Raw genomic sequence first — 12,503 nt, 5'->3', positions numbered from 1 at the left:
CTTCTTAAGATGAATTTAATGTTTTGCTAGAACCAGACCGAAGGGCGGTTTCTGGATTTGATCATGATTCCCGGGGGATACGAACACACGTGGAACACAACGTGTATTTATAGGCTTTGACATGGTGCTTATCAGATACTGGTTGAAATGGACACTGAACTTTTTTTCTCGTAATAGAAGGTCAGAAATTGTTTCTTTCAGCAGCATCACTATAAGCTGGAAGATGCCTTTGCAAGGTTACAGTTTTATGCGGTTCCTTTCCAGGGTGTTTTCCCAGCACTGAAAGCAAATGAACAAGCAGAAACCCCCCAGATCGCGGGTGTTAGAGCAGCCCAGCGGGACACTCTCACCGCGTGGACAGCACGTGTCTTTGTTGCAGGTGACGGAACAGGACGGTGCCAGTAACCCTGTGTTCTTTCCCTCCGCTTCCCAAGGTTACCTTGGACCTTCAGAACAGTGCTGAAAAGTTTGGGGGCTTTCTGCGTTCTGCCTTGGATGTGCTCTCTCAGATCCTAGAATTGGCAACACTGCAGGACATCGGGAAGGTTTGTGTTTCGTTTCTTCCCCTCGAGCTGTAGCTGGGGGGTCTGGGTGCGTTCGGAAGGCGGGAGCAGCTTGGGGAGAAGCTTCCGCGGCCCCCGGCTGCTGCGTCATGGCTCCTGCCTCTGATTCTTGTGTCAGCCTCACGCTGGGGGTGTCCTGCTTCCATCCCGTTTTCAGGGGTTTTCTGTATGTTAGCCTCGACCCAGTCCGTTCTAGAGTATTGGTGTTTGTTTTTTTTTTTTTAATATGCAATTTATTGTCAGATTGGTTTCCGTACAACACCCAGTGTTAGTGGGTTTAAACCGTGGTGGCAGTCCCTTTGCTTTCTTATGTGCGCTTTGCAAGCAGGAAGGGCGAAAACGGACGTGACGGCTGCGCGGCTGGCTCCTCTGGCGCCGCGGGACAGCAGAGCTGTGGCCGAAACTCCTGGGCTTTGGCTCCAAGTCCGGTATCCCCTCCCCCTCGTCCTACAAGGGGGCGCTCAGACACAGGGACAGATTTTAAGGCCGTGCGAGGTGAGCGCCCATCTCGTGTGTCCACATCCCGGGCCTGCAGGTCACATTTCACTGCGGTCGCTTTGCCGGGTGTGTCCCCTGCCGGCTCCTGGGTGCCCTGGTTCTCACGCGTTTCGGAGTCGGTCACAGGGGGCTCCCCCTTCAAACGTGTGTCCTAAACCTGTGGCGCGCTCAGGAAGTCCATGTGTTTTTGTCTTTTTCTTGACGTGTGGAAGTTACCTAGTTTTTGTCATCACAGTATGTACATTGTCTTGTCTCCAGGTGCTGTTGGGCTCTTTCCCAGGTCTGTGTATAGTGTGTGCGCTTGTTTTGATGGCTGGATAGTGTCCTGTTCTTACTGGTGCTCGGTTATTGTCCCCTCTGAGTGAAACTTGGCAGAGTTTTTTTTACTGCTGCCACCTTCTCGGTGAGACCAGCGGGCCGTCCCGCCCAGGGCGCGGTACGCTCTCCCCGTGTGGCCCTGTCAGCATGGCCATCTGTTGCTTTTCTTCTCTCAGACCATCAGGTCCTTAGGGCCTGTGGGCTGTGTGTGGATAATGCATTTCAGCAAGATAGGGAATATGATGCATTTTATTTTTTTTAAAAATTTTTTTTTTTTCAACGTTTATTTATTTTTTTTTGGGACAGAGAGAGACAGAGCATGAATGGGGGAGGGGCAGAGAGAGAGGGAGACAGAATCGGAAACAGGCTCCAGGCTCCGAGCCATCAGCCCAGAGCCTGATGCGGGGCTCGAACTCACGGACCGCGAGATCGTGACCTGGCTGAAGTCGGATGCTTAACCGACTGCGCCACCCAGGCGCCCCTATGATGCATTTTAAATTTGAATGTTAGATACGCTGAAATGAAAACCATCTAACTGGGATTTTTAAAATAATAAAATTTTCCTATTTAAGGGAATTAAGATGACTTTGTGGTTTATTGTTTTTGTAGATTTTCACCTTTGGGGAGTGTGGTTCCTTTTTTCTTTATACCTTTTTATTATGACTGCCACACACATACAGCAGTAGTTGTTTTTCAGTTGCAGTCAGTGAATTGATCGAAGGTTACATTTATCCTGATATGTGAAGGTAAATAATTAACAAGTCACAATCTAATTAAGGTTGACGTTACGTGATCTGTGTATTCCTGAGAATGGGAATATAGTTTTACGTGTGTGTGTGTGTGTGTGTGTGTGTGTGTGCATGTATATATATACATATACATATATATATATATATATATATATATATATATATATATATATAAAGATATATTTAAAAGTGTGTGTAGTAACTTCCATTTCTGAAGATCCTTGTATGTGGGACAGGATGGCTTCTCGCCCTCTCACCTTGGTCCTTATGGATAAAGATGGTTTTGTGCCCCTCGGCTTCCGTATTGTTCTGAGTTTATCTGTTGTGCTGTTGGGTGGGAGAGGCCCGCTTTAGCTCCAGCCTTGGCTTTCCCCAGGCCCCCTGGTCTGTACTTTGGGAGCCTCTCCTCCCTAACTGCTGAGTCTTCGTTCTTGGTCTTTTCGAGGGGAGTAGAAACCCCCCAGGGTTTCTTTTGTGCTCAGCCACTGGCTGTTTGCCAGAAGTCTCCTTGGCCGACGGTTGTGCGGGCGAGGCTGGGCCCCCGCCCCCGCCAGACACACGCTGCCACTCGCCATCCTGCTGCTGCGGTTGAGGCGGCAGGCGCCTCCACAAGCAGCAGCGGTGCCGCTGGGTACGCGCGCCGGACACGCGCTCTGGCGCCGGGGGCCTGAGCCTCACGGACTGCTTGGGGGGTGTGACCTGCACAGTGTAGGAGCGGGTTTTCCTCCCATTGCCGTGAGCCTCTCTGGTTACAGCAGGTGAAGGCGGAGAGAGATTTGAGAGTAGAGAGTAGGGCTGGTTTCTTTTGTTTTTCTGAGTCCCAACGCGGGGGATGAAAAGTCATAATTCTACGTTCTTGACAAATTATAGTCTTATCTTTCTTCTCGTCTAGACCTTGTTTATTCCACACCCAACTTTTATGTAATTGGAATGTATTCTGAAGTGCGATTTGTTTGTGTGTTGGTGATTTCTCTGGCCGCTGTTCCATGCACACTTTTCCACGCATCTCCGTATTGCTGCCCGTATTGTAGTTATGTCTTCTCTGGCCTCTCTGGAGACTGCACTGGTCTTAAGTGGTTTGGCTTTTATGTGCCTCAGTTCCTTACATTTCTTGTGCTTGGGTTTGTTGAATTTAGACCTCTGGCTTCATAGTTTTCTTAAAATTTGGGAAGATTGGGGCCATTATTTCTTCAAATATCTTTTTCTGGTCCTGGCTTCTCTCCTAAGGGGACTTGAATTACCCGCATATTTGGATGCGTGAGGTTGTCCCTTATGCGACGCACAGATGCTCCTTTTAAGATATTGTTTTCTCTCTGCATTGCATTTTGTGTGGCTCTCACTGCTGTATCTTCAAGCTTTCTGATCTCTTCTTCTGCAGTGTCTAGTCTGACTCTTAATCCCACCTAGTGCATGTTTTCACTAACGTTGTTTTTATCTCTTAAAGTCTGATTTTGATCTTTTTAAAAAATCTCTTATATTCCTACTAAAGTTTTTGAGCACAGAGAATACAGTCATAAGGGCTTTTAACGTCCTTCTCTGCTAATTTTAAAATCTTGGCCATTCTGGGTCATTTGTGGTTGATTATACTCCTCGTTGTGGATTGTGTGTTCCTGCCTCTTTGCCTGCCTGGTAACCTTGATCAGATGCCAGGCATCGTGAAATGTTATTGGATGCTAGACGTTTTTGTACTCCTGCAAATCTTCGTGAGCTTTATTCTGAGATAGAATTAAATTGTGTGGGAACAGTTTACGTGTGGGTGTTGCATTTGTGTTGTTAGGTGGCCTGGAGCAGTGCTCAGTCCGGGGCTAATTGTTCCCACCACGGAGGCACGGCCTTCCTGAGCGCTCTACCTGGTGCTCCGTGAGTTATTGTTCTCCCGGGCTGGGGGCGACAGTAACTGTCCCTAGCCCTTTGTGGGTGCCAAGCACTGCCCCGTAACCCTTTCTGGTGATTGTCCCCTGGCCCTGGGGACTGGTCCAGAGTTCTGTCTGGGCAGCTGTCCCGTCGAGTCCCCACTACTTCAGCTTCCCAGACTCATAGCTCCACCTGACTCGGAGTCCCTGGGCTGCTCTGTGCCCCCCCTTCCTTGTGCCTCGACCTGGAAGCTCTCACAGGGCAGTGGGCCAGTGCGGTGTGGGGCTCTCCTCTCTCGTCCCCGTCTCTCAGGGTCACTGTCCTTCAGCGCCTGCTGTTTGGCATCTTGTCAGTGTAATTTCACACAGTGTCCGGTGTTTCTTTTGGTTGTTTGGGTGGAAGGCGTAAATGGGCCTCTCGCCTCGTTTTGCCAGAAGGGGAAACCTGTCTGTATTGCCCCGCATGTTGGTGTCCACACCGCGAGGTGTTCCTGTTGCTCCGTGTGCTGACGTCACCACGGCATCTGTCCTCACCAGCGTTCAGGGCTTGGTGCGGTTTCTGGTGCCACCAAGCCCTCCGTGTGTGTTTGTTGGGAGACAGGGTCCTTTGCCAGAGAGACCCTGATCTGGAAGGCTCTAGTTGTAATTCTCTCTGTTCACATTTACCAGATACCAGCTATGGGCTGGTAAAACCAAAAAGCAGCACGTAACAAACTCACCCTGTAGGATGCAAACTTGAATGCTTAGAGTCTAATTTGAGTAAGTCAGAATATTGAAAATGTATATATGGGCCTCTAGTATTTGAAACCAACAGAAGTCTGTTGCTCTTCAGCACGGAGAATTGTGGCGAACAAGCAAGGCGAGAGGCCTCTTCCGTCTGGTTTGTGTCAACGGTAGCCCTGCTGAGGGAAGCAGTGGCTGGCGACCAGACAGGCGCCCGGGCGTCGTGCCGCTGACGCTGAGCGCCTGCTCTGGCGGCGTCCTGAGAGTTCGTGTCTTCGTCCTTCTCGGTGCCCCAAGAGGACACGGGGTGCCTCGCATCTTATTCTCGATGCGGTGAAAGTAGTTTGTGCGGGCGGTCGTTTCTGCAGGTTGCCGTAGACGCTGTAGGACTCTGGGCAGTAAATCCCGCAGGGTGCCCGTGTGCTCCGTGCAGCTGGACGTCCGTGGGGCTCGCGGCTCCTGCACACTCTGAACTCCTTCCCTGACCACAGGGCCGGGGGCAGAGTGGCCGGTAGATAGCTGGTGAGCGTCCCCGAGCAGGCGAGTGAGCGAGCGAGGGAGTGGCGGTGGCGCCTGCAGGAGAGGCTGGAGGGAGCGGCTCAGGTTTGTCGTGCTTCCTGCCGAGCTCCGTTCACGCTGGCGGATCGCAAGCTTCCTCTGTGTCAACTGTGGCTCGCCACCGTGGGAGGCCGCCCGGGAGTCACCGACTTGCGTGTGTTACTGCTTCTTCTTCCCACAGTGTGTCGAGGAGATCCTAGGCTACCTGAAATCCTGTTTCAGTCGAGAACCGATGATGGCAACTGTTTGTGTTCAGCAGGTAAAAATGTCATTTCCTGGGCTCATCTTCTAAGCCCCACGCCCTGGGCACGGGGACAGGATGCCGCTCATCCTTTAGAAGGCGGTGCTGGTGGCACGGCCGGCAGCCCCACGGGTCACGTGTTGGCCCGCCCCGATACCGGGCACAGGGCTCCTTGTCCCGCCCCTCTGGGTCTGGCCCCTGCCGCCGGACTCTGGCTACACGCTGCCGTCGTGGCGTCCGTCCAGGCTTTTGCTTGGAACGCTGGGTCCAACAGAATCGCGGAGGAGGGCGAGGCTCCTGGGGTTCTGACTTACCGGCTCACATCGCCCTTCGCGACAGCAGTCTCGCATGGTGCCGATGGCGATCGTCCTCCAGGACGTCAGTCTGGAGCTTTGCTGACACAGCCCGTTGCTTTTAGCTGGGTTTGGCACGGCCCCCTGGGAGACCCCCGTGTGTTGGCGCCGCGCTAAGCCTCATGCTGATGGCTTCACTTCTTCCCCTTAGTTGCTGAAGACTCTCTTTGGGACAAACTTGGCCTCCCAGTTTGATGGCTTGTCTTCCAACCCCAGCAAGTCCCAGGGCCGAGCGCAGCGTCTGGGCTCCTCCAGCGTGAGGCCGGGCTTGTACCACTACTGCTTCATGGCTCCCTACACCCACTTCACCCAGGCCTTAGCCGACGCCAGCCTGAGGAACATGGTGCAGGCAGAGCAGGACCACGACGCCTCAGGGTAACCTTGCGCCTGTGCTGGCCGGGGCGGTAGCGTCGGGGAGGCGTTCTGGGTACGAGCACCGAAGAGCTGGCGGTGAATCGTTTGTAAAAGCCGAGAGCCGGCGGCTGCTCTTCCGGTGCCCACAGACCCCCTTTTCCTGTCGGTGCCGCGTGGGCGGCATTTCCCAGGTCTGCGCTAGGGGGAAAGAACGGCTTCCGCGTGGCACAAAAGCGTTAGCGTGTGAGTGTACTTGAAGGGCATAGGGAATCTCGTATGGTAGCGCTTTGGGTTTTATAGCCTTACGGCTACAAGTCTCTCTTCAGTTAAACTTATGGTTGTATTTTTGACGCCTGGACTGCGGTTGTTGTTGCTTAAATAGCCGTAATTATTAGCAGATGTTGGAGTCGCTACTCTGTGCAGCAAGAGAATTGCTCTGTGCCACGAACAAGAGAATTCCTTGTTTTTCCTTTTATAGATGCAGTGCTAAAACAGCTAGAGTTAACACACCAGTCGGGAACTGAGGAGAATGCCCTTGTTCCAGGCTTGACATCGGTCACATACTTACTATATATATGCATCCAGTTCTTAGGACTAGATCTGTTTACTTTGTTTAGTAGCATGGGGTATAAACAAAGAAGCGAGGAACCGTGTGTGTGTTACTGTCATCTAATTTCATACGTGTTTCTTGAAAAGGGTGTGATCGATGTGAATGTTGAAAGAAACTTTTTCCCAAGAGAATCAAGTGAGATCTTCTGGGTCACCGAGTCTTACAAGTGAGCGTCACCTTTGTGGCCTCACGGCAGCCTGGGTGGCGTGGCGCTGAGCTTCCCGGGGCAGGCAGCACTCTGTCTGAGTGCCTGCTACCAGTGACAGGACTGGCTGGCGGCCCCCTGCGATCTCAGCGCGGCCTGCTGTCTGTTAGACAGGAGCGGGTGCCGCCGCGTGGCGTGGCCGCCTCGGTGCTTTCTGACTTGGACATGTTCTGATTTTGTGGACGTGAATTGGTTTGGCCTGGAGTGTGGCTGAGGACACGGGAGAAGACTTACGGCTGTTCTTTGCTCACTTTTTTCCACCTGCAGGTGGTTTGACGTGCTTCAGAAAGTGTCTACCCAGTTGAAGACGAACCTCACCAGCACCACTAAGAACCGCGCAGATAAGGTGAGTGAGAGGCGGCAGGCCTCGGTGCTCAGCACTTTCCAGGTTGGCTGCTTGAAGGTTTTGGTTGAGGTCTAACTCAGTTTGTTCTTTCTTTTTTCTTTCTTTTTTTTTTTTTTCCATAGAACGCTATTCACAATCACATTCGTTTGTTCGAGCCTCTGGTTATAAAAGCTTTAAAGCAGTACACAACCACAACGTCTGTGCAGCTACAGAGGCAGGTCTTAGATTTGCTGGCACAGCTGGTTCAGTTACGGGTCAATTACTGTCTTCTGGATTCAGATCAGGTTTGTCACCCTTAGCTTTCATCTGCCATACCTGTCGTAATTTAATAAAAATTACCTGTAGCAGACACTGAAATCTACCTTTAAGACACGTGCAGTTTGCTATTTGCACGCTGGTTGTCGCTCCTTACCCGTTTCATGCGCCAGTGTCCAGGGCCTGGGCTCACGGAGGACGCACTCCTGCCTGTGTGAGGCTGTGTCCAGGTTATTAGCCTGTGTGCGTGCGTCAGAGGCCTTCCTGCCCACTCACCCTCCCCACCCCAAGACAAGTGAATTTAAATTGTAAGGTACAACGAAGATTTGTTGTTTGGGGGGCATTTTTGCAAAATCCAGAGACTTGCTTTAAACACGCTATCAATTACGACGTTTGCTTTCAAGCGAACTAAAGTTGGTTCACATCTTTGAGGAGGAACTAGTGCTTAGAACAGAGTTGGGTGCCAAACTGGCCCTAGTCCAGTCCTGGAGTGCTGCTGTGCCCTCGGGGTCCCCTTCCCTGTCAGCAGCCCTCAGCATCCGCCCCTTCGAACGCTGGGGTGTGCGGGGAGGAGGTGGACCCACGCGGGCACCTCATTACTAAGCCAGTCTCGGGCCATCTGTGCCGCTCAGTGTGTGTGAACCGGAGCCAGCGAGTCGCCGGATAGGCCTTTTCTGCTCGGCGTTTCCTGTTTCTCCAGAGCTCTCACCCCCTGGTTCAGTAAATGTACTTACGGGATTTCTGGAAGTGTCCTGAGCTATCCCGTCTCACAGAATACCTCTGAGTTCTTGTATACAAACACGTTTGTCTGCTGTCGGGAACTTGTTAAAAATTTACACAACTAAGTAGGAAGAAAAGTAACCTAGTTTGCACATTTTAATTACTGATGTGAAGTTTTTATTTTCCTCTGTAGGTGTTTATTGGATTTGTGCTGAAGCAGTTCGAATACATTGAAGTAGGCCAGTTCAGGTAACAGCTTTTCGTTCTTTTAGATTTCTTGTCCTCATGACAGTTATATAGAATTTTAGATTGTTAAGATGAACATTTACTTTAAAGGATTGTTAAGCATTTTTGCCAAATATTTTTTTTTTTAAGCCGAACTCTGATCAACACGCTGTGTGTTTTTGTTTCTCTTAAAAATTAAGGAGTAAGTATCTCAAGACTTGTTTGGCGATGGTTCTGCACCTGGGAATTACAGGTGTCAGTTTTCATGTCACATGTCAAAACATTTCATTGTGGTAGCGGGGCGCTAAACCAAATCTCGTCTGCCGGAGCACTAATTGTTTCAAACTTCTGAGAGAAAACGCATTTTAGACCCGGCGGTCTTCAGCAGAGGTGATTATGACACACTTGACTTAGGCGACTCGCGGCTCTGCCTTGCCGGACCGTAAGGTTCGCTACTTTCTCCTACGGCACTTACGTCTGTGTGAGTGTAATGACCACGCGTTAGAATCGTTCGGTCTCCGAACCGCAGGTGACCCTTGAACAACGTGGGTTGTGGGGGCCGGCCCTGCGCCCTCAGAAATCCCGTTCAACCTGTGACTCTCACAAAGCTGACTACCAAGAGCCTACTGGTGACCAGAAGCCTTGCTGATCATGTAAATACTCGCTTACCACGTGTTCTGAGTGTTCTGTGTATTCTGACAATCCAGCGAGCCAGAGAAAAGAGAACGTTGTTAAGAAAACCACGAGGAAGCTAACGTACGTTTGTGGTATTGTACTGTGTTTATGGAAACCCCGCGTTTTATAACCTGCGTGGTCCGGGGCTCACCTGTCCTTAGTAGATAGGGACGCACGGAGAAGAAGGATGCATTCTCAGCATCCCTTGGGTCTAGAGACCCGGTACTTTCTTACTCCAGTTATGCGACATCTTGACTGCACGATTTGAGACAAGTTGCTTTGTCTCCTTTGAGTCTCAGTTTCTTCAACTGAAATGAGAAGGGGCAGGAGGAGAAGTAAGAACATTGTACCTCTGGGCGTCCAGTGCTGTGGGGTGCTCTCCAGCGCTCTCACTTAGCTCTGCCCACCGCCAGCTGCCCACCCCCAGCGCACCCTGTGGGAGCTGGCCCGCCTTGCCGCGTCCCCAGCGTCTGTCCTCATCCTCCCCTCCCCCCTTCTTCCCTCTCTTCTCCCCCTTTTCTTCCCTCTTCTCTCCCCCCTCCTCTCCCCGCATCCTCCCATCTCCCCTTCCCTCCCCGCTCCTTCCCTTCCCCTCTCCCCCTTCCTCCCCCCTCCTCTTTCCTCATCCTCCCCTCCCCCTTTTCCCTCCTTCCCTTCCCCTCTCCCCCTTCCTCCCCTCTCCTCTTCCTTCATCCTCCCCTCCCCCCTTTCCTTCCCTCCTCTCTCCCCCCACCTCTCTCCTCATCCATCCACCCCCCTTCTCCCCTCCTCTTTCCTCATCCTCTCCTCCCCCTTTCCCCTTCTTCCCTCCTTCTCTCCCCTCCCCCTGTCACTCTCCCCTTCCTCTCCCTTCCCCTTCCCCCTTTTCTTTCCTCCTCTCTCCTCATTCTCCCCTCCGCCCCTTCCCCTCTGTCTCTCATGCTTCCTCTTCCTCTCCTCATACTCCCCCCCCCTTCCCTCCTCCTCTCTCCTTCTCTCCCTTCTCCTTCCCCTCACTCTTCCTCCTCTTCTCCCCTCCTCTTTCCGGATTTTCTGCACCTCCCTCTCCCTTCTCCCTCACTCTCACCACTTGCTTCCCTCCTTCCCCTGGCTCTCTCCCTTTCTCTTTTGCTCTCTCTCAACTTGGAATCATGAGTAATTTCATGTTTATATTGATTACGTGTCATAATTTTAAAAGGAAGCATCTAAACGGATGTTTTTGTTTCTAGGGAATCAGAGGCAATTATTCCAAACATCTTTTTCTTCCTGGTATTACTGTCTTACGAGCGCTATCATTCAAAACAGATCATTGGAATCCCTAAAATCATTCAGCTCTGTGACGGCATCATGGCCAGCGGGAGGAAGGCTGTGACACATGGTAACGGGACAGCCCTTTCACGGTGACCTTCAGTACTGATGTGCTCGACGGTCTAGTCTTCATCACTCCAGCTTCTGGCTGTGTCCACTGCTGCTCTGTGTGTGTGTGTGCGTGTGCACGCTGCTTAGAGATGACGCAGAAGGGAGAGAGCAGACCTACTGTCGGGAGCTTGTGACCTCCTGACCTAAGAATACAGGAAACAGTAGGGCGATCTAAGGCACAGATAGAGTCTGACATAGATGCTCTTGTCTAATTACGTGAAACACAAAAACCCGAGAAATCCAACTTCTCTGAGGACCCCGGTGCTGGAAGGAGTGGCTCGGCCTTGGAGCAGGACCTTCTGTTCTGCCTGGTTATCCTGTAGAGGCGAGTGAGGACCACAGAAGATGGTCAGCGGCTCAAGCAGCCTCCTTCACCTGGGCAGTGAGGCTGTGGTTTTAAGAATAAACTTGGGGCGCCTGGGTAGCTCCGTCAGTTGTGTCTGACTTCGGCTCAGGTCATGATCTCACGGTTTGTGAGTTCAAGTCCCACATTGGGCTCTGCTGACAGCTCGGAGCCTGGAGCCTGCTTCGGAGTCTGTGTCTCCCTCTTTCTCTGCTCCTCCCCTGCTTGTGCTCTGTTTTCTCTCTCTCAAAAATAAACATTTAAAATTTTTTTTAAAAAAAGAATAAACTGTAAACCTTCTCTTAACTTTTTATTATTATTTTTTTAATGTTTATTTTAGAGAGAGAGAGGGAGGGAGGGACGGACGGAGTGTGAGCAGGGGAGGGCAGAGAGAGAGGGAGACACAGAATCCGAAGCAGGCTCCACGCTCCAAGCTGTCAGCACAGAGCCGGACATGGAGCTCAAACCCAAGAATCGCAACATCATGACCTGAGCCAAAGTCGGACGCTTGGCCTACTGAGCCACCCAGGGGTCCCCTCTTTGAATTTTTTAAACTGATCTTGCAGCATTTTCCTGTTGACTCCTCCCTGGCTCCGTTGTCAGGAATCAGTAGACTTTTGAACTTTGGCAGGGGTATGTCCTAGGACCTCTGCAGAGCCCAGATGTGAGAAGGGCGCTGTGGCATGCAGCGTTCTCTGTGTTCCCTGTTCTGTGCGCTTGCGGTAAAGCAGGTAATTTGTTGACGGGCAGGGACTCCATGCCATCTGATTTCCATAGTCGCTGGAGTCACTTTTGCAGTGGCCTTGCGAGGGCCGAGATTCACACCTCAGCAAAAGTTCACACTTGTACACTTTGGGAATTGGGGTTCCTGGTGCAAATGTCAAATAGAGGGATGACTAAGGCTTCCTAGATTAGAGAGTCTTTGGATGGACAATCAGTGGGCAACCAAACCCTAGTATTTTGTCTGGAAAGCTGGTCATCTGTAGAAAAGTCAGTAACTATGCTGTGTGTGTGGCACTGGGTTGCATGTGCCGTGTGTATGTGGCCCTGGGGGTGGGCGTGCCTTTGTGTGTGTGGCATTGGCAGGCAGTGCCTTGCAGTGACCATGGTGACAGGATCGGGCCACCCCCTTCCCAATGAAAGGCATTTCGGAGAAAGTTGTTCATGTAGTGGTGATAGACTAAGGAATCTACTTTGCTGTTTTCGATGAGACAGGACTGGGGGGAAGGGCTTTATCTACTGATAGTGAGTTTATTACTTAAAATAGCATAGAAATCTGATACTCTATAGATATTTTCTGCTGAAGAACACAGTCATCTTTTCAGGTAAATCTTTAGGTAGATGAAGCATTAGAACAGGATGTTGATATTTGAGTTAGTTTGAAGATTTTAGTTTGAATTTGACTTTTGAATTTGTGATTCTTTTTGTCAGATCTGATGTTACATCACGGAAAGCCTAGGTGTATTTTTTTTAAGATTTCACAAAATCATCAGTAAGTGTTCAAGGAAGAGCAATG

General features: G+C 51.0%; 1 protein-coding gene across 3 annotated transcripts in view; it reads left to right on the top strand.

Annotated features, from left to right (window-relative positions):
• HTT (huntingtin) overlaps positions 1 to 12,503 on the top strand; it is a 146,400-nt gene that overhangs the window by 70,661 nt on the left and 63,236 nt on the right. For all 3 annotated transcript variants that reach the window (XM_047847150.1, XM_047847149.1, XM_047847151.1), the window contains 7 exons: positions 435 to 545; positions 5,444 to 5,521; positions 6,008 to 6,231; positions 7,293 to 7,371; positions 7,494 to 7,655; positions 8,540 to 8,595; positions 10,455 to 10,603. In XM_047847150.1, coding sequence (XP_047703106.1) covers positions 435 to 545; positions 5,444 to 5,521; positions 6,008 to 6,231; positions 7,293 to 7,371; positions 7,494 to 7,655; positions 8,540 to 8,595; positions 10,455 to 10,603 — 859 coding nt within the window. The remainder of the gene's footprint in view (positions 1 to 434; positions 546 to 5,443; positions 5,522 to 6,007; positions 6,232 to 7,292; positions 7,372 to 7,493; positions 7,656 to 8,539; positions 8,596 to 10,454; positions 10,604 to 12,503) is intronic.

This window comes from Prionailurus viverrinus, unplaced genomic scaffold (assembly GCF_022837055.1).
Source record: "Prionailurus viverrinus isolate Anna unplaced genomic scaffold, UM_Priviv_1.0 scaffold_45, whole genome shotgun sequence".
NCBI lineage: Eukaryota > Metazoa > Chordata > Mammalia > Carnivora > Felidae > Prionailurus > Prionailurus viverrinus.
This window is presented reverse-complemented; position numbering and strand designations above follow the sequence as displayed.